Raw genomic sequence first — 21,417 nt, forward strand, 5'->3', positions numbered from 1 at the left:
TAGTAGATCCTAGTTTTTCCTTGAAATTTAGGTGTATACCAGACTCTCCCCTTCGTTCCCATATAAAAATGGGGCGCCATTATAAGGCTCGTCACCCTCGTGTTGGTTTTTCCCTTACTGCCTTTTTATAATTTTTATTTCTTTTCATCTATTATCGAGTGAATGACCGTTTGCTTATGGACACATCCGCAGCATTCAATTGGAAAAAAGGGACGGCGTGGCAGTCTGTGGGTTTTCGTGACGTTCACACAATACGCCAACCTCCCCCATCGTTTCCCACCTCCCCCCTCTTGTTCCACTCGAACGAACCACCTCATTCCTCCTATATACCTTTTTACACCGTACATATATCCAACAGTTCGCCCTTATAGCCTATATGTATACCTATATATACACGATTGCTTTCCCCGAATCTTGGCGTGAAAGCCACACGTTGCCCCTCGCGTTATATCTTTTAATCCGTTCATGATTAACGACGAGGGGCAATTTTTTTTCAAAGTGTTTGGCAATATAAACGTCAAACCGGATTAGCGACGATATAATCCAGTATAGCTCCAATTAGATCGCCTTATTGCTGCGTCAATGAAATTAAAAGCTCAACTCTCTTGTATGTATGTAGAGTTAAACTTGTCTATAATCGTATTATCGATGTAAAGAAGGAAAAGATTTAAAACGGAATTATTTTTCACTCGTTTATTATTGGCTTTATTTGTTGGGTTGATCCGTTCAACTCAGATTCCATTTCGAGTTAAATTTGACATGTGATTATTGAACGGCCATATATGACACAGACGGCTGCCTATGTTCGGCATATTTATAGGTAATACGACACACGCCCAGCACACACACACACGTTCACGCACAGGCGCACATCAGTCACAGAAGGGAATATGATTGTGTTTATAAGGTTGATATGGAAACGTTGTGACACTGAACTAATTAAACCATATACACACACACAATCAAAAGAAAGCGTTATACAAGCCGCTGTGTTTTCAGCTCGCCATGACGTGAAAGATAAACGATGTGTCTTCAAAGCAAAATATAGAAAAAAGGTTAACACAAGTTATCGATCAACGGCGAAAACAATTAAAAGGGATTATAGGATACACAAGTTCTTTGCGGTTGACTAATGATGGCTCAAAATGGAAAAGATTCTTCTCTCTCTTCCCCCCCATTTCCGTGACGTTTAGGTGTGGCTGCCTTTCCATTCACAACGCGCACAACAATAATAACGTTAAGGTATATTTTTTATTTAACTATTAATGTATATAGTACAGTGAACCTAATAGATCTATATAGACCAGCGAACACGATGCACATAAAGAACTGGCCGAATCATTGCTGCCAATCAAAGTGATGTATACACGCAAAATCAAAGGGAGCTGATGCGAATCACCTTATTAAATGAAAATGCCGCATCGTTTTTAGGTATATTATGTAACCTATAACATGATATTTAAATAGTGCGAAGGAAACACAGTATAGATACACACGCGTTGCCTAATATCTCACACGCACGCACAAACGTTTTGATTCCCGAAGGATTTTTTTTTCAAAAAAACAAAACAAACAAAAACAAATCTGAAAAAAATGGTACGCGCCTCTCAATCATCACGCCAACAGCGCTGCCGGAGGAGCCAGGTATCGATGAATCACGCATACACTCCAGGCGATCCAGCCAGCTAGAAGAGGATGATTGAAAGACGAAGCTGGATTCCCTCGCTGCATGGCTGCTGGTTGCTCATCTGCATTTAGACAACGAAAAACCATCAAGACGTGACACTCGCATATAGATATGTACTCTCTGCGGTATATAGAATATGTATAATATGTACATTGATTATGCACGCTTTTTTAAAGGGATGTAATTGTTATAGTCGGCATTGGGAATTTCACGAGCTGGACGTTGCCACTTTTAGCACTCGAATTTCCTCTTAGGACTTGTGTAAAACACTCTAGAACTCACCCATCTGTTTTTCATTTTCATATACTTATTCCGTATTATTATAATATGTATATAGGATATATAGACACTATATAGAAGGCCTCTTGCGAACTTTGTGTGTGTGTGTGCTAACGACGACACCCACAGTTTCTGTTGGGCTTCTTTTCCCTCAAAGACATTCTGCATCCAAACTTCAAATGATTTCAAAGTGGAGGATGTACGCTTGAAAAGATCGTTCTGTGTTGAACGTGCCCATCGTATTGGTCTATGTACTATGTATATTCACATATACGAGGCTCATCTTCAACGCAAAGTCTCCTCCGGATCGTTATCTACTCACTGCTTGAAACCCTTTCAGTGTGCACATCAAAAGATCCATATCCGTTCAATCACGAACGCAAGTTTGAGATTTTACTGCCACGATGTCTGTCCCAAACTAGACCGGAAGTTGACATACTTGGAAAATAAAAATTAATGGGGAAAGCGTATAAAAAGACGCGAATGTTCTTTATCATTACGCAATTCATCCTTGCAGATGGCCAAGTTTCCCATGCGTCTTCTTCTAATCTTTTCATGTAACTGCAGAGAAGAATTGGGCCTTGCGTTTCAATTGATAATCATTTCATCACGCCCCGTAAACGAGTTTGATGATTGTCGGCGGGAATGCGCGCCTCCAAAGATTCTTTCGCACTATTGCAACGAACGGTAGTGATGGCATCAGAGGCAACACCCAGCACTGAAGCCCGTCCACGCAAAAAAAAACAAAAGCCTTTCGAGGATGCATGAACGCAGGCATATAACAAGCACGAGATGGGCTGGCACCGTGGGAAACGTCGCACCACGCCCGGACACTTCACGCATCCCGGCAGACGAGGGGGGGGGGCGCTTATTCCAGCCAGGCCAGGCGGCGCTTTTTATTTATTTATTTTTTTATTTTTTTTTTGCAGTATATAATAACGATCCAGGCCGGGCTCGCAGCAGACTCAACAATTCATCTCTATATACACAGCCTCGGCTTCCTATTACACACATCAATTGTATATGGCGCCATTTATATGTACCAGTACCGCGTCTATATACGGATTTTGATATGCGTATCACACACGCACGCAAAAGCGAGTAAATCTTTACAAAATGGACCATTTGAAATGTTGCGGGCTACAACACAGGGCAGAATTTTAAAAAAGCTGATCTTGAAGGGCAGAACAATAAGGAGATGCAAAATATTGGCAACATTCCCTGGCTATATAAGAATAGCATCAAAATTGTGTTTTGCAATTGAATGGCACGTCTCTGACGACACGCTGATTGTTAGCTTTTCGACGTCTATTCAACTGGTGCGACTGTATTGATCTTCGTTGTCCATGGCAACCCGTACATAAGAAGCGTTATGGTCAACTGCTTACTCCGTAATGCAAAACAAATCAATCGATATTAGCCAAAATGCTGTTCTCATTTTTTCTTTTTCCAAATCCTATTTCGCATTAGTTGCTAAAAATGTCCATCATCCATTCATTGCTTAGAATTGCGGCTATATCGTTACGAATTACACATCTACATCATTCACGGGCACACGAAATGAAACTGTGCGTGTATCAACAGTTCACTATTGTCCAATTTCTGATTCATTCATTGCCTTCCAAATGAATCATGTGTCGGCCGAACGTCACTGGAAACACCGGCCATCTTCGAATTTCAATCAGCGTCGCTTTCGCTCTATATCACACGGAAATCGTCTCACTTCACAACGACACCCTCAAAGATATCAAAGATGCTGCACATCCAAATTAATATATCCTAAACCGATGTAAAGCAAAATCAAAAGGAAAAACGTTCTATAATATACGAACGAGGCGGAACAGGGCGACATCGGCGCTATACTTCTTTATATATGCACAAAAATCGATAACTGATTAGCTGCGTGTCAAGTGCATTTGGCTGTTGAAGAGGGACCGCTTGAAAAGGTGCACACACAATATACACACACGCAAGGAAAATAGATAGACTCAAGTTTTCCCTAATTTCAATGGCCCTGCTGTGTAGGCCTTCACGAGCCCATCGGAACCCTCCCGTCGGAATTAGCTACCGTGTGTCTAAATAAAACGAACGAGGCCGATATAATCAAAAACAAAGGTATAAAAAGAATAGAATAAACAGACGTTGTTTTTGTTTTACCGGCTAGAATGTGCACCAACGTCCAGGTGCCGGAGGCTCCGAGCGCTGAGCAAACGTAACGACCGGAATGAAACATTTGCGCCTTGTCTACGAGCAATTGAGACATTGTAGCCGTCGACAAACTTTCCCTTTTGTCTCTCGTGTCTGCTCTCAACATCCGTTTGGCGTTGATCGCTAACGACAGCCGCTTCGTTTTCAACAGCTCCTTCCGCATCGCCACCGCCGCGATCCACCCACAGACGCCCATCGTAGACGTGGATCCGGGCGTCCAATTGTCCGCTGCCTCCGGCTTCGTTTGATTGGTACAACCAATTCAATATCTACGATGGAGAAAACAAAAGACAACTAATTAATGTGATCCGACATTTTTGTGTTTAAAGGCATAGAGCAGACGGCCCTAACAAAACACTGTATATATCGACAATGGTGATCTAATATTTAGTCTGCCAATAAAATCGGGCCAACGTGTCTTTGAAGAGCATAACAAAAGCCCACTTAATTAACAGAAGGCCATTTTCAAAAGGTTTTTTTCTCATCTCATATCATTCCTCTCAGAATGCGATCGTTTAAATCGCTTGAATAGTAGACTATATATAAATCTAGCGTTTGTTTGTTTGGTAACAAACGAATTTGGCTTCAAATATAAGAGAAAGAATAAAAAAGACAAAACAATTTAAAAGGAGCGGGCTGTCGGTTTTGGGGCGCGTCATTTAAATAATGCGGATGAGCAGGCACGAAAGAGAGAGAAAGAAAAGTCTTGGACAAAAACGTGGAGGCAAATTGCACAGCAAACTGTGCAGCCTTTCCACAAGACTTGAGTGTGTCTGCGTTGAAGAGAGAAGTGCACGGGTAGAAAACAGACGGAAGGGCGAACCGGCAAACTTTGGTTGCATTCTGTTCAGCTCATTTTCTCTTTCTAGGTGTGTGTGATGTCGTTTCTCGATCAAAGGCTACACAACCTATACACACCCAAACTATTCTCCCATCCATTTCACTATGCGCACAAAGTTTATATAGAGAAGAGGCAGCCCGTCTCTATCTGTTCAACATCCGAAACGCGTTCAGGTGAAAGCTCGAAGAGAAGATAGAAGAGGCTTCTTATTGAGAGTGGTATAGAACTTTTTGAATGCCACCCATCAGCAAATGGAATGGATGCACATCCGTTTCAATGAAACACAGACAGGTATATATGGACATTACTTCATATCAAACGTTGCGTCCATATATAGTCTTCATTTGCATTGTTCTCGTGATATAGTTTCGCCATTCACTCAAGCTTTAGTGCCATTGGCTATTGCCAGGCATCTCTCTATTCATCCGCACATGGCAGATATTGCGTCTGCATTTAGAAAGGAAAGGTGCCAGAGTGCTCTGTGTGTACACAGGCTGTACAGTTGCACTGATATAATACAATGTGAACTGATCACTTTAAAGAGCAAGTCGAGCGCTTAGAGGAAATCGTTTAGATGAAGGGCAATATCATCAAAGTTGTGAGCCTTTTGGCTGCTCAATAATGGATGTGTAAAGCACTCGGCAAATGGCTCCGCTTATGAATATTTACCTGTTTATCGGGAAGTCGAGATGAGCTACACACTATTTAAGAAACTATATAGTATATACAGCATACATCAGCCACGGGTGTGTAGGGGTATAGCATTAAATTAAGATAATGGGCATGATCAAACTCCCTTTTGATCAGAATGGGGAATGACGGTCTAACTGCTTCTAAATGAATATACATTTTAAAATACATAGGTGTTTACGTATTCCGTGATGCCATCACAGACAGTTGAGTTCGTTTACGTCATCTTGCACGGCCTAATCCTTGTCGATTTACAGAGCTATAACTCGGAAGTATAGGCAATTATAAGACGGTCTATATAGGATGATAAAAGCAATGGAATTAGAGTTTGTTCGTGCAGCCGATGGCAGGTCGTTTATATGAAGCTCCTCTTGTATATTCAAATTCGGAAAGATTATGAGCGAGATATGCAATAAGACATACCTCCATTTTAATCATATAAATAGCAATATCTGATGCTGCTGCCTATTTTCCTATTTCGCATTATTACATCGCATTCTTTACTGTTGGATTATTTTTGACTGCCTAACATAAGCCGGGGGGCTTATATTGCACTGAAGAATTCTCATCGCAGTCTGCATTAAAAAAATTAATGAATACGCTAGAATCCCTTGAAAATGTACTCTTGTTTTGGGGGGGATTTATATATTTCTAATCAATCAATTTTGGGACGAATAATGCAATCTATAATGAAAACGTATGCAGAAAAATCGATAGAAGAAAGACAGGTATACATATATAATCGGCAAAATTGCTAAATCACCTGAAGCCTCAGCCGGGCTCATTGTTGTTAATCGTTTGCCAACCAACCTACAAAAGTTTTCGTCTCTTGTTAAGGGCTCATTCAATATTGAATAACGCGAGGGTATTCTACGTCAGAGAGATTGGCTCCGAGGATGGCTGAAATTCAGAGGCTGAATTTATCAAACTCTGATGCAAAAGTCTAATCAAAGTGAGCTCCGCCATGAATGATGAAATTGATTGCGAACGCGTGTGATGCCAATCATTCAGTTTGTTCTACACGTTCGATATATCCGAGCATTAGATCTATACATATATAATACACAATGAAAGCTTTTCGCTCAATACAAACACGATCTTTAATCAGAATTGTTATCCTCTTTTAATGATTAACTCGGGTGTCTTTTATGGACACAGCAAACTATAGTCGTAAATATACAAGTTGAATATGAAATGATGAAACTTACTTGGCCGTTACGACTCCATAAGAGCAGGGAAGCGTCAACTGCCGGCGAGATAACGCACGTCAAGTTCAACATTGATCCTTCGTGAACGTAGACTTCGGGTCCATTTAAAATCTGGATATGTGGCTCTATTGACGTTCAAGTGCAAACGAGCAAAGAATAAAAGGGAATTACACATTATTCTTTCATTTTTTTTTTCGTTTGCTATTCAGATTTCAATGGCAATAGAAACATTTCATTATTCATCACGAGAGGCAGCATCACTAATCATTTAGAATGGCTTATATAGATATATTTGACACTGAAAACGATCGTTCCAAATCTCCTATTTTTATCGGTTTTAAGGCCATTTTTAATGATGTTCAACATTTCGATTCGGAATAAAGGACGAGAAACACAGCTCGGAGGAACGAGGAAAGCGAATAAAGGACATTTCTTTATTCATATAGCTGCAAACTTTTACTTCAAAAGTTTTGCCGATTCGTTCATGGAAGTGTGACGGTGATGTCCCTTCGGGAAACGACTCACGATACTCGACAGTGCATATAACACAGATCTATCTACAGTTCCTGCGCTTTTATATACAGTGCGGCAGCCTATACCTATTAAATAATATGCTATATGTATGTACACACACATGTATAGGCCATTTATATAGACTATATAGACGTGTGTTTCCAATAAGCTCGCGCGTTTCTGCTTGAATTCTTGAAAACGCGGCTAATATACAAAGAGAAAGGATTCAACCGAGCATCAGCGGCCCGTTGGGCCACGGCGAGATTATTTGCAGCGGGACTCGTCCGTGCAAAACGACATCGGTATAAATGTGCGTCTATAGCGCCGCAGGAGAAGAAGAAACATATATATCGATCGGCTTATATTTCTTCTTTTTTAAGAGCCTTTGTTATAGTGCTGATGGGCGATTCTCGTTACAAAACGAAGAACATCTCCAAGAGTCTCTGATGCCCTGTACACACGTGTATATAAGTCGCTAGCACTTTGAACGCAAACGGGGAAATCACGATATAGTTTTATATATTACGAACTATAAACTCTTGTGTGTACATAGATGTGATGGCACTCACCGATGATGTGAAGCCGAATGACGTGCGTACGTAAAGGAGTGCTGCTTAATTGACATTCGTAATTTCCCGCATCATCCAACGTCGTTGCTGTGCACAGAAACAAGACCACAACGAGAAAATTGTTAAGCATTTTGAGGCTAGTTGGATAGATTTAGAAAAACTGTTTAATGTCGATTGCCTGAGTTATACATTCGTTATAGGTTGTAACGAATATACACAAGAGTCGTATAGAGAGATTGATAATTATTATAGTGGAATGTTTTATGCATATATATGTACCTTTGATTTGCAATGTCCATTCGGGTGAACTGGACACGTGCAGTCCACGGAATCGTCGATCGGGAGTGTACGTGTCCGTGCCGACCGTCAGGAGATTGACATTACGGTTGTCATGTGGATGATCTGGGCCAACCCACGAAACCTGGAACAAACGTAACCGGAATTCATGTTAACCCACACAAAAACAGGGCGTATTATATACATATAGAAAAGATAAAGAGAAAAAAACGTGAATATAAAAAAATTCGTGATAAACGTGAAGTCCAAAAATATGTATACGAACAGTCCGTGTGTGTGTGTGCCTACAACTTGAACACACACGTAACATTGTTATTTGTTAGATTCAAACAAGATTGACCTGCTCACAACTGTGCTTCACGATTTGCTGTAGCTTCACCACCATTTTCGTTTCGGCTACACACATAGGTCTACACACACCACACACAGCGACGACGACATGAAACGAAAGAATCATGTCAAAAGAGCTCGTCTCTTATATGTATAGTCTATATATAGTCTATACCTTGGTATATACGGTGTATTATGCAGTGCATTCGGTTTGTTCGACATCAAAGTGCGGCTTGTGCAAATATATGTAGACTCGCAGCACGGAATAGAGGAAGCCAAAAAGAGATTCCACCCTTCGATCACAGCGACTCAATCCAAACGCATTTCTTTATAGATCGAAATTTCCTTATGTAACACGCTGGTTATTCGCTCAACTGGAATGGGCATTAGCACAGGACATAAGTTTCTTATTAAACTAAAGGTGAGTGTCGATTGTTAACCCTCCTAACTATGGCCTCGCAAATTATATATCTTTCTACATCACGTTTTCAAAATCGAGCCTGGCATAAGCCTCGTTGAATGTGTTACAGCTATAATGCGTCACAGTTAAATGTTCGCATGACTGTAGTGAAACTTTGCTCTTATCTGCATATCTATAGCCTCTTATATACGTGATGCGAGAACGCCAACTGCACTGCATAAGCTATTCAATAAAAAAAAAGCTGAACTGTATATAGGAAATGTAAAGAATGCGCATTGCCAATAGCATATAAGAGAAATGTCGCATTGTTTTTATTTCGTTGCTCCGAAGAAATTGAAGGAAAATAGACCCTCTCGCTATCACAACGCATATACTGGATATAATGTAATCGACTTTGAACTTCACGAATTTTTTTCATATCTACTTTTGTTGGTTAAAGTTTTTTTTTTCGCAATTCCTCAACGCGAAATGTCATTCCAGATCAGTCCAACTAAAAAAATGAAGCGCAGTTCAGCGAGAATGCTTATAACCACTAAATATCAACATCGAAACGTTTTGATAATGAAAAATTGAAACAATAAATAGCAAAAAGCGACACGTTTTTCAGCATCGCATAAATAGCGTTTGAACGAGCTGAGGCACGTATAATAACGTCTCTCTTATAATACAACACTAACTCGAATCGATGTGTGAATGACTCATCGTTTACCTCACGTAACACGCAAGGGAACGTGTAGGCGACACGCATTAGAAGCGCAAAAGAGCCAAACGATTCCATAATACATTGCGTATATTCTTATGTATAGAAATATGATCGATGCGTGCACTTGTGCGAATTGAACGTTACGTGCAACTCACGGATGGTTAAACAAGAGACGAGACACCAAAGGATTATGTAACATTTGCACTTTTATACGGGCATATCAATTAGAGCACTTTAATAGTCGTCAATGCTGCGCAGGACTTGGATTTTATTCGTGTATAGTTGTTAAAGACGGCAACGCTGTGGATTAAGAGATATACACACAGCCCGACATGATCCTCGTTATATACCTTCATTCAGGTACAGTTTTGTTTTTGTTTTCACGTCGGAGAGCCAAGTGATGGCCGGGGCGTATAGAAATGCTTTTGCGGGATTGAGGGGAAAGTTGCTGTGTGCGGTGTATAACGCGTGAAAACGAACTATATAAGAATCCATGTCCATCACACAGCCTCGTTTTAATCCGCGAGCAACGCTGCTGCGATTAAGCGAAGGAAGTTTGCTGTTTCACAACGACGATATAGACGCAATTGTTTATATATCTCGGAGGTATAGTTGTGCTGCGAATCAGGATGGCCTAATTCGTGGCATTAGCAGCCCGTCTTATAGTTGTGCTAAACTGTATTAAACCTATACACGCATCAGTAGTTTAGAGACTAATTAATAGTTCAAATTTATAGAAGGTGGATAAGCCTAATGATTTCGTTGGCACACTCGTCATCCCCGTCTATATATGAATCTACTGTGTCATTTTCAAGAAACCAAATGAGAATGCGTCATCTATAAAATGAGAATCGATTCGACTTGCGATGAAGCGTCTTTATATTACCCCACTTGATATAACTGATGTTCTACCTGGCCTCACTATGTAGTACGTTAATGGCTCATCAATAAGGAAATAAAAAAAGAATGCAGGTGGACTTACCGTCCAATTTCCAGCGACAGCTACTCGACATACGAGGAATGCCGTTTGTCCGACAACGACGGCCACGTCAGACGAGGCTTCCAAATCGAAATAGGACTCGGGCCAACGGAAATCCGAAGGGTAATCGTCTTCCGCAATATCGCCCTTCTTATTCCCTTCCGCATTTTCAGCTCGTCCAGCAGCTGGCAAGTTGTCCTCTTCCATCGCCCGGTAATGATGATGGAGTCGTCTGGGAAATGAAGACCTCCCATCGCTGCCATCAGCTATATGAATTATCAATAAAGCAACACAAAGTCTTTTATTATTATTATTATTTTTAAAAGATAATCTTGCACTATACACAGACACACAGTTGTATAGTTGAAGCGAAATCAATTCGCTAAACTATTGCCAATCAACGTGCCGTGTTCGACCCTACACGTGCACTATACAGCAACGAAAGGCCATTATCGTGCTGTTCTTTTGGGCCTCGTGAAATATGCAGCCCGAAACGATTGGGTGAATACACGAGATGACAACAACTCCCCCCTTTTTTAAACTTCAAGTAAAAAGACTGTTAGCATTGTCGTTCACGATCTTTTCTTTCGCTGCTATATAGAATCTCAAAGGATGTACGTGACTCTAACGAGACGAGAATCGCATCGTCGTCATCATCGTTCTGTATATGTACAGGCAACCAACAAAAGAATTGTCCCTTTTTCTTTCTTCTTTGCTTGTTGTTGCACTGCTCGTCTTCGCTTCGACCGCATTTTGTCAATTCTCTTGTACATCCAAGCCATTACACAAAAAAAGAAGAAACGATACGGTTGTGTGTAAGAGCAAACGAGAAGCGAACGTTATACAGCACAGAAAGAAAGATAACAATAGGTATACATAAAACAAAAGGTTTCTATATAGTTGTCATCGCATTTGCTGAATCATTTTCTATCGATCGCATCAAACGTGACTATATTTATCTTTCAGAATAATTTATTTCTTGTATCTAATTTCTAGCCTGTCATCAGGTTTGCCTTTTTTTTTTCGTTTGTGCTGTGGGTATCGTAGAGAAAATGGCGGATGGGGCCAATCAGGTCACAAATATTGATACAGCCAGCAGTTTTTGGAGGGGTTTTCAATGTTGCAGAGGGTGACAGAAAAAAGAGAAGCATCTGCAACGGCCCAAAGAATGATGATTCATAAAGTTTGAACAGTTTTGTCAGCCTTTTGTTCCGCGCCGTCGATTGCTTTTTTTAAGCTGTTCTGTTCTCTCTCTCTCTTTGCCGGGCTGCTGTTATTTGACACGTACAATCGACAACAACAACAACAAAAAAGGGCCATTCAAAGATGTCAGACGAAACTCAATTGGTCCTTGGTTTTTCTCTTTTATGAAAAAACGATGAACAAATGAACATTTTTCGCTAGTTTGCACAAATTGGGCTCCATTGTTAACTCGATGCGTTTCTATTATACCCCGATCAATCCAATATTATATAGCATTTATACCTAAACACTCGTTAGGATCAAGTAGACGTCGCAAGTTCAAACGCAAGTCACAGCAAGATCATATCAAGACGCCGGATATATACCAGAACTTTCTTCATGGCTTGTTTGTCAATTTCGATTAGGTTGCACATCTGTAACCATTCAAATTCATCTTCATTTTTTTTCCATATATACCCTCACATTCAACGGTTATCTTCCAAAATGATCTTCTTTAACGTTCCACCTCATTTGCAACGAAATCTATAGAGTCAACCGCCTATATACTCTACGTGTTGCGTAGCAATTCTTCTTCTTCTTCTCATATACCGAACCTTATTATAGAAATGCGGTATCCCACAATATCAAAAGGGGCTCCCGAAAAACGCGTCGCGGTCTAGTCGAAATTTTCACGGCTGGGTGATCGTGACAAAATGCCAACGCACAAAGGTTTCCCGAAATTGTATTCCAGCGACTACCGTTCAGGCCAAAGTCGACCAAGTAGAACGACAGACAAACCCTCAGATGCTGCTGGCAACATAGAAAAAAAAAAGAAAGAAGCGAAGCGTTTCATGACAGCAAAAATCTAGACGCAAGTAATATAAACACGCCCCTCATTTGTCTATATACCTGACTCGCGTGCCCGCGCATAGTCAAAAGCTTCTGAACACGCCAGCAACAAACAACAAACGCCGGGATATTATTATTATTTTTAAACAAAACTTGGTGATGCGCAAACTTTGCACACAGGATGGGGAAACGTAGTCACGGCTATAGTATATGGTTGCACTTTAAATTTGCTGCGTTAGAGTAAAATAGCCGTGGAATATGTAAAAATCAGTTACGGTTCCGTGACGTCTATTTGGCCCAATACGTAGGAATGTCATGAAAGATATCTGAATCTCCTTTCGGATGTCATTTATTTTTAACATGGCCATAACTTATAATCCAGAGAAAAATGCACACGTTACGTCAAGGGCTTTTACCACTGCCCAGTTGATCCTATGAGCATATAGATTTATAATGCACGTACACATGCACGTATATATAATATAGAAAACGACGTGATTCGCTGGCCCGCTGACTGGGATTGCAGTTCTCAGGAAACGTGACAACGAGATAAAGGTTGAAAGACCTTACACTCTTTCATGCATAAGTCAAAAGTATAGAGACCGTATTTTCTGGTCCTCTATACACTTGTCATTTTGCACTTTGAGTCCATCTACTCGGCCATCCATTTACGTTTGCAAGTTGAGCTTTGCCAGCACTGTCACCCTACTCTAGAAAGTGAAGAGGAAACTTGACTTGTAACAGCCACACGTATATAGGCCTACAGCTTTTCTCGACTTTCAATCCACTTTTACAAACCGTCGCCTTACGTCCCGTGTTCTTAACACACACGACTTATATATCGCGCACCAATGTCTAAAGACACGTACGGACGTCGCAGCTTCCATATCATACCAACGTTGGAACTCTTTCAAATATGTTTGTCTCTCGAAACTGTCAGACTCTTCAAAATGCAATGAAGCAAACTGCTTACAGTAGCTTAAGCTCAGCTGAATCTATGACAAAAGAATATCTCCGAGTCCGACCGCGATGTGAAAAAATGAGGAACGGTTCTAAATCGCGGTCGATCGATGGCAAAATGGCTCCTGCTAAAACCAAACTTACTTTGCTGTTGGATGTACACTAGCTCGTACACGTCGGTACCGTTATTTCTTTAGCGTGCGCCATGTCCGTTCAACCTCTCGTCATCCCACGCCTCGACCCGTCCCACCTAAATAACAGTTGCAACTGTTTAGTTTTGACCATTGGCCGGCTGGCCAGTGTCTTCGTCACGTCATCAACCGCCCTCTGTCAGTTTAACCGGCTGCGGTATATATGCATACAGGGAAAGGCGAATGCGTAGAACGCATTGAAGTCCGTGATGATGGGCTGACGGCTGTTGCCACACCAGCACCCGTTGTTGTTTTAGCGCCCCGTTTGAACAGGATGGTCTGGGAATAACAAGTCAACAATCCAGCTGGGATGAATCTTCGCTTCGTTCGATCTCTATTAAGCCTTTCCCACACGTTATGTGTAAGGCAGCACCGTCAATCTTTTAGCAGACGTTTATTGATGATGAGTTTCATGTTACTTAAAGATTCCACGTCCTTCTTTGGTCCCATTTTCTTTTGACGTGCCATTTCATCGAGTCTTTTGTTCTTTTCTTTCTCCTCGTGTGTGTTCAAACAGTTTGAAAGCAGGCAATGAAAGAGGCACTATAGAAATCAAGGGGAATCGTTGAGTGTAAGGAGCTCATTATTCACTCACGTTATACGGATGGTTCATGTAAAAACATGAATTCTATACGGCCGGCATGGCGACGTTAGAGAAATGAAAACAGAATACAAACATAACAAAGAGAAAACAAATGTACGGCAATCTATGGATAATATAAAGGTCAAAAAAGGCTAAAAGCTTTTCGTTGTGGTCCCTCTTCCTATAGAGACGTGCTCTGATTTCTTTGAATGCGGCTGGAACTGTGTTATTCTCTTACTGCATCATTTCGGACACTCGGATTTCCTATACACATGTTTTCTAACTGATGCATAGGACTTTATAGGCAAACGAGCAGGCTGTTAGTCACATGATCGCATTTCCCTTTCTTTTTACTCTTCGATATACGTCGATATACTAAAAGGATGCGCTCGTAACCTGCCTTAAAAAATACGACGAGTCGATTGTACTGAAGTTCGTTGGGAACGCAACGTGTAGAACAGAAAACGTTGAAAAATAATAAGCAACACCTACGCAGCTTCACTCGTGAACTATATTTTCAATGCTCAGCACGATCGAAATCAAACGGTTGGTACATTTTTGTGGTTGAATTCGAATGTTTTTACCTTTCGCCTGTATAGATGCTGAGAGATCATCTTCGTGAACTCTAGTAATTAAAGCACCAACCACTTAAGACAAGACGGAATTTGTGTTTCAAAAATCAACGATCAAAAATTCCAAAATCAAAGTCAAATCGAACTTTGATATTCGACGTCCGCGTTCAATTTTGAATTTAAACCGGTTATTTTTTCTATCAATAAATAGGTTTTTGAATAACTGAAAAAGTTGGGGCCTTGTTTTTGATTTGTTCAATTCATCATTTGAAATATTTGGGTATTTCGGAATTCGGTTTTCAGATGTCACGTAGTTGGGCGGCGATAGACAAATGTCTACTTCAGCATCAGCTGGAACCGAGCCAAACAAAAAAACAAAAATCTGATTCGATTATCAAGAAAATGATGACGAATATGAATGAAACTATAGCCGCTCGGCATTCAAAATTCTATCGTGAATATACAGTATACATATACATTATGGAGCCTAAATACGTGCGCATAACGAACTGTGCGTGTTTGCATCATGCACATCAAATACTTAAAGCTTACAACAAAAATAAAGACGGTTGGGAATCCCTGGTTGGGTTTCTTTTTCTTTGTTCTGACAGAAAAAAAAAGGCTGATGCTTTTAGTACGTATTACATAAAAGTCAACGACGAAGAAAAAGATAAAAAGAATCCTGGAAAGGGCCATATAGAGCACATTAAATAGAGCCCTTTTTTCTCCAGTCTTTTATCTTTACTGCAGTATACAACGTCATGTATATAGTAAATGTCATATATATAGAACTAAAGTAAACAAAAAAAAAAAAAACGGATCATTTAGAGGACACGGCACAAAAAAACGGACGTTTTTCCAAATCTCAGGCTTTACAAATGGAGATCGCGTGCAGGTGTCGGGACTCGGACGACTCCAGTCGACCAATGGCACGTTCCTCTGTGTAGTGCCATGTAATGCAAACCGTTCGTCAGCTGTGTTGGCTCTCAAAAGAAGGGGACGGCGGTATATTTACACGCACATCCTTTGAAATGATCTCTCTTTTCTTCTTGATTCCAGTTCAAAGTTTCAAACTCAAAACTTATAGGGACAGACAAGACACACATCGAATATACAGCCTCAGTTATATAGTAATGCAACTATCGTTATCTCTCACGCGTTCGTACCATACGTCTGGATAATATGTACTTTTCTTATATATATAGTACACCATAGCATTTTCAATGTACATATACCCCCATTGATGGAATAAAGAGAAGAATAGAGTGGCCAAAAGACGAGCAATTGATGTTTCAGTCCCTTTTCTTCATCGACACCCGTGCACATCAGCAGTAAAGAAAACTGTTCTATATAGGGCCATCGTCTGCTGTCTCTTTTGTTCTCGGTTTTCACCGTTGTCGCGACAGTTCTTTCGTCGGACAAGTGTTGAGGGGGGGGGGGAAAGCGCTAACGATAACTATATAATAGACTAGCGACTAACTACCGTAAATAACGAGGCAGCTAACCGTTAGAAGGAAAGTTTTCAAGACGCTAGGATGTATACAGTATATATATATATATATATAAGCAGCGCTGCATAAACTAGTCAACCGTTAAAGATAAAAGGGAAGGAAAAATACGTCGAGAGCGGCTTCATCGTTAGACGTGTAGTGTAGATCGCGTGCCACATGTAGAGGCAAAACGACTAAAAGAAAAACGATAAAACAGTGCGCTGTATTTGTTTTTCTTGCGTCCGCTTTCATGTCTAAACAACACAAGGCGATGCAGCTATAACGCAAGTCTGACAGGTCGAGAAAGAGATTACTCTCTGACCGAAAATCCCGTGACCTTTCGCTTCTGTCGCCATCGTCTAATTAGAAGCCAAATAGAAAAATAAAAGGCGAGTTTCTACCTTCAAAGATCGATACGTACAGTATATATAGCGACGCGTATAATGGTACTAGCACACATCCTGAATGTGTCTGCACGCTTCCTATATAGGCGTGTTATGAATATGATCGAAATGATAGTCAATCGGCTTAAGTCGGTGTCACTTGAAAATTGAAACATTTAAGCGTATACGCTACTTATACGTACACCTTTCAGCACACACAAAATACAAACCCCCCTCTGTATTTTATAATGCCATTAAAATTCGTCCACATTGACGAAATAGTGTAGAAAATAAAAAACCATTGTTAATCAAACTATGTCGCCAGTTGGCTGTTTTATAACTCCTGAAAGTTTACAAGGATCCCTATAGTCTCCTATGTATGTATACTGTAGTGATGATTATATCCTGCAAACGCTGTCTATAATGAAAACAGAAACGGAGGATGACGAACTTTGAGCTCCAGCTCTTTTCGTCAACAGGATTTCACCTCCATCATAATAGATATAGGCCACCACGTGTATTATATCAAAATATTTAAAGCTATTATTACAGTTCAAGCGCTTTGTTTGTTTCTGCTGTAGCTCACCTGATGCCCGTCATTCTCCAGAATGGAGTAGAACTTATATTATAGAGCTTTCTATAATCATTATTAGCGAAAGAGAAACTTCATATTTCGTGCACGTCATTAAGGATCAAAGGAATAACAGCCTCGGGGAAACACGGCACGAGTATATATACATGAACATAGGCCACCCGACGAGTTACGATCCTTACATATTATTTGTTTTGACTAATTTTTATGAACTTTATAGCTACACATACACGTACGTGTGTGTGTAGTAGTTTTCTATAATTGGCGAGAAACTGCGAAGGCCTCCACTCACTAAATAACTATCATTATGTTTCCAGAGTGCGATTCAAATAGCTTATATATACACCGTTAACGTATATAATTTCAAAAAAGCTATGATGTATGAGCTCGTTTTCTTATAGCGAAGATGGCGTGAAATATAAAAATAGTAGGGCCTATTATGAAACACTATATCGTCCAAAAAGAATTGCTGAATTTTAAATGACTTTGAAATTCATTTTTTTTTCATGTGGCCAAGTTCTACGTTGTTGCCCATGTACATGCAGTTTGAGTACATTTTCCTTTGTGGCCGCGATATCATCAGAATGTTCTATACCATCCCATATAGGTCATATAGATCTACACCAGCAGCTCTGACACCATAGTGTCAAATCAATCAGCCTACATCCCATCTGAAGGGCCGTATACTGTATATATTAATATATATTAGTAAATACAGTGAAGGTTTGACAGTCCGGCTGGAGAAGGGCTTTATTGGTTGCTCTGCTTCTTTCACCAACGGTAACGCGTGTATGCCAATCTCGTAATTTTCCAGCCGGAATAACGATTTACAACAGCAAGAAATTTACCTCGGCCGTCCAGCTCGTGTTATCACATATACACATCAAGAGTTACAAATTTGACCAAAGATATGTATATACAAATAGGCCCTATATATCGCACAAGAAAGCTGTTCTTTCATGTGAGAGTTGGTGGATGAATTATAGGCTCGTAAATGTGTATACTCTTATTACACATCTAAACGCCATTTCCACTTTGCTGGCGAGTTGGACACCCGTGTCGAGACGGCACGTTTAAAGAGTCCAGGAGACCAGACGATGCATTTCGTCTGTTATATGTACGAACTTGCTCCTGAACAGAGGATGTGTATGGCCTATTGGACAGGGTTGCGTGAGCGGCTTGATTCTATATAAAGAAATGTCGGTATGGGCGTTGAGGTTTACTGCGAAACTATTAAAAACCTCAATACAAATAAATATACAGAAACTATCGAATTTTTAAGGTTTGGCTATTAAATCCTATAGAATAATCAACCAGCACGACAGGTCAGCATGTATAACCGTTATTAAGGTGAAAGTATTAAAAAAAGGGAGGGGGGGGGTAATCAAAATGTTAACGACAGTAATTCACGAAATGACGAGCCTCTTAAAAAAAAATGTGACCGGAAAATGCCTCCTATACAAAGAAAGAGGGACGTTGAAGAATCATGCGCAAACACACATTGTGGTGAGATTTAGATGTATATACATTGTGATTTAGTAGCTCCTATAATCGATGCCAACTGTGTGCCATGGCTTCACACTTATAGATTTGTGTGTGTGTGTTTTTGATCATTATTATATATAGCTGCATTTGATAGCATGCAGACCCGATACAATCATAATAAACCATTAAGCTTTACAGACGAATGAATGGACAATTTCAAACGGAAAACAACAGTTTCTTTTGATCTGTACACTTTATATCATTCACTTATATACTGCACACACCAGTATGTTAAATAATAAAATAAGGAAAAGTTTGGGTTGATTTCAAGAGGTGTTTATTCCCCTTTCAAAGTTCCAGTCAATTAGATGCAAATTCTTAAAGCGGAGGTGATAACATACTCCGTGTGTGTCTAAAATACAAGAGAAATATTTGCCTGTGGCACGACAGGGGAAAAGGCGTCAGAATAACATCACCAATAGCTCCCACATCTGCCACAGCAGCTGTCAATATTAAACTCTTGCATTTTGTTGTGTTATTTTTTCTTGCTTCAAAATTAGCCCAAGTGACGAACGCATTACGACTTGTAAAATGCATCACGTTATATCCTTTTCATGAGCGCACTTAATTTTCAAAGAAAAGAAGTGAGAGACGCGGCAGTGTATTACATTAGGCCTATGTAGGCCCAGCCTTTTGCGACGTCAAGGCGTCTTAAGGTTATATGCATGCATAATAGGTTCGATATAAACCGTCTATACCACGCTGCGACGCTGTTTGCAACTCTATACTTCATTTTACTCAGGTGGGTTGTATAGCTGTACCATCCCTGCATTGCATAAACATTAAAATTCGCCCATGTCCCAGTCTACATCATGCGACAATGGCAGTCTGAAATCAATGCAGTGACATCTATAACATTTCATATATGCATGAAGATTTCTTTCTTCTGTACTTCATGTTGATTCGAATCCATTGGATTTGGATCAGCCACACACACAAAAAAAGCCTTTACTCTATGCAATTTTGGAAGATGGACATTTACTATAGAATGGTGACGTCCAACGAACCGCCAGCGAGTCGACCTTATATACTGACGAGGAAAACCATAAGAAAGAAAAGGAGGGCAATGTCATAGGATACATCCAGTCCGAATTGGAAGTCGAATTCAATTACTATAGACAACCGACAGTTATATACTGCTGTACAATCTTATTCAGGGGCAAGCAACGATCGAAATCCTAATGGATTAGATTGATAGCCATTTGGGGAGTATGTATAGCTTCGGGCTTCCGTATCAGTCGTGCACCAGCATTTTGCGACGAATGGCAAGAGCTCAAAATATTTCAGGCTAAAATTAAAAACATTTTTACACGAAACCTTCCGCCAATGAAAAGTTAATGATCCAAAAAAAAAGAAAACTTGTTACTCGATTTCTTTTTTCTAGAATACAAGCCCTATAATAATATCCATCAAACTCGATTAAACACGTTAATGGAGCGGGGGGGGGGAGGAGGGAAAAAATGAATAATTCAAAAGCAAAAGCTTTTAAGATAATGGGAATCAAACCTTTGATGACTTTGTTATTGGTCGTTCGATGATGGTGATTTAATTGGGTGCTGGTCGGTTTGGCATTAGCAACGATGATTGTGCTGCTCACTAGCAAGAAAATCCAGCAACACAAGCAACAGATCCGCATTGTTTGGCCGGTACGAGCCGTCCATTTGCAAATCATTTCTCTAGAAAATTCATCACTCACGAAAAATGGTTGACCCAACGAAAACGAACATCAACGTATAAACTATAGTTTTGGAATGTAGCACAGCAGGTCCATCCGCTATTCAGCTTAACTGTCCCATGAATCAAAACGTTTAAGGCCAGCCCCCTCGTGAATGTCAATGTGTGAAAAAGGTCAATCACGAAATTGCGGTAGGCGTTGAACGCGCGGGATTTCGAACTATACAAGACACAGCAGGAAACGTGTTTCACGGTCGAGCCACTAGTGAATACTGACAGTCAGGGCAGCACGAGCCACTATATAGGGGGCCATCAACTGGCGCCCTCCCATTTTGAGCGTTATACATTCGTCGCATTCGAAGACGAGGGAAACGCCCCAAGAAGAAAGAAGAATCAACGGCGCAGAGACGGACGCTGAAGGCTCTGCCGAGATGGTGAAAATGACGACGGAGATAACGACAGTCAGTTCTATCATCGACGTCGATGCAAAATGGAAAAAAAAGGGGGGAAATTATTGTGGAGAGAGTTATAGGGCCACACATCTAAGCAGAGCGAGCGTGAAAATGTCTGTGCACAGGCTATATTATATAGCACCCGTGCCCGTAACAGTGTTTCGAATAGCTAACACACAAGACATGGCCGTCTTCTTTTGTTTTATCGATCATTTTGAT

At 40.4% G+C, this 21,417-nt stretch overlaps 1 protein-coding gene across 1 annotated transcript; it reads right to left on the bottom strand.

Annotated features, from left to right (window-relative positions):
- Positions 1–678: 678 nt before the first annotated feature.
- On the bottom strand, positions 679–21,022 carry LOC116931888. Its single transcript, XM_032939542.2, has 7 exons — positions 20,579–21,022; positions 10,729–10,991; positions 8,275–8,416; positions 7,996–8,082; positions 6,914–7,038; positions 4,124–4,443; positions 679–1,748 (listed from the first exon to the last, which is right to left on the bottom strand). The coding sequence occupies exons 1-7, from the start codon at positions 20,742–20,744 to the stop codon at positions 1,745–1,747; spliced, it is 1,107 nt and encodes a 368-aa protein (XP_032795433.2). The 5' UTR covers positions 20,745–21,022; the 3' UTR covers positions 679–1,744.
- Positions 21,023–21,417: the final 395 nt, after the last annotated feature.

The sequence above is a fragment of the Daphnia magna genome, linkage group LG10 (assembly GCF_020631705.1).
Source record: "Daphnia magna isolate NIES linkage group LG10, ASM2063170v1.1, whole genome shotgun sequence".
NCBI classification, from domain to species: domain Eukaryota; kingdom Metazoa; phylum Arthropoda; class Branchiopoda; order Diplostraca; family Daphniidae; genus Daphnia; species Daphnia magna.

Coding starts and splice junctions, on each gene's coding strand:
- LOC116931888 (XM_032939542.2), bottom strand. CDS start 20,744: ATGATTTGCAAATGGACGGCTCGTACCGGCCAAACAATGCGGATCTGT. Junction 10,992..20,578: donor CAATAACAAAGTCATCAAAG/GTTTGATTCCCA, acceptor TAATTCATATAG/CTGATGGCAGCGATGGGAGG. Junction 8,417..10,728: donor CTGTCGCTGGAAATTGGACG/GTAAGTCCACCT, acceptor CGTTTGTTCCAG/GTTTCGTGGGTTGGCCCAGA.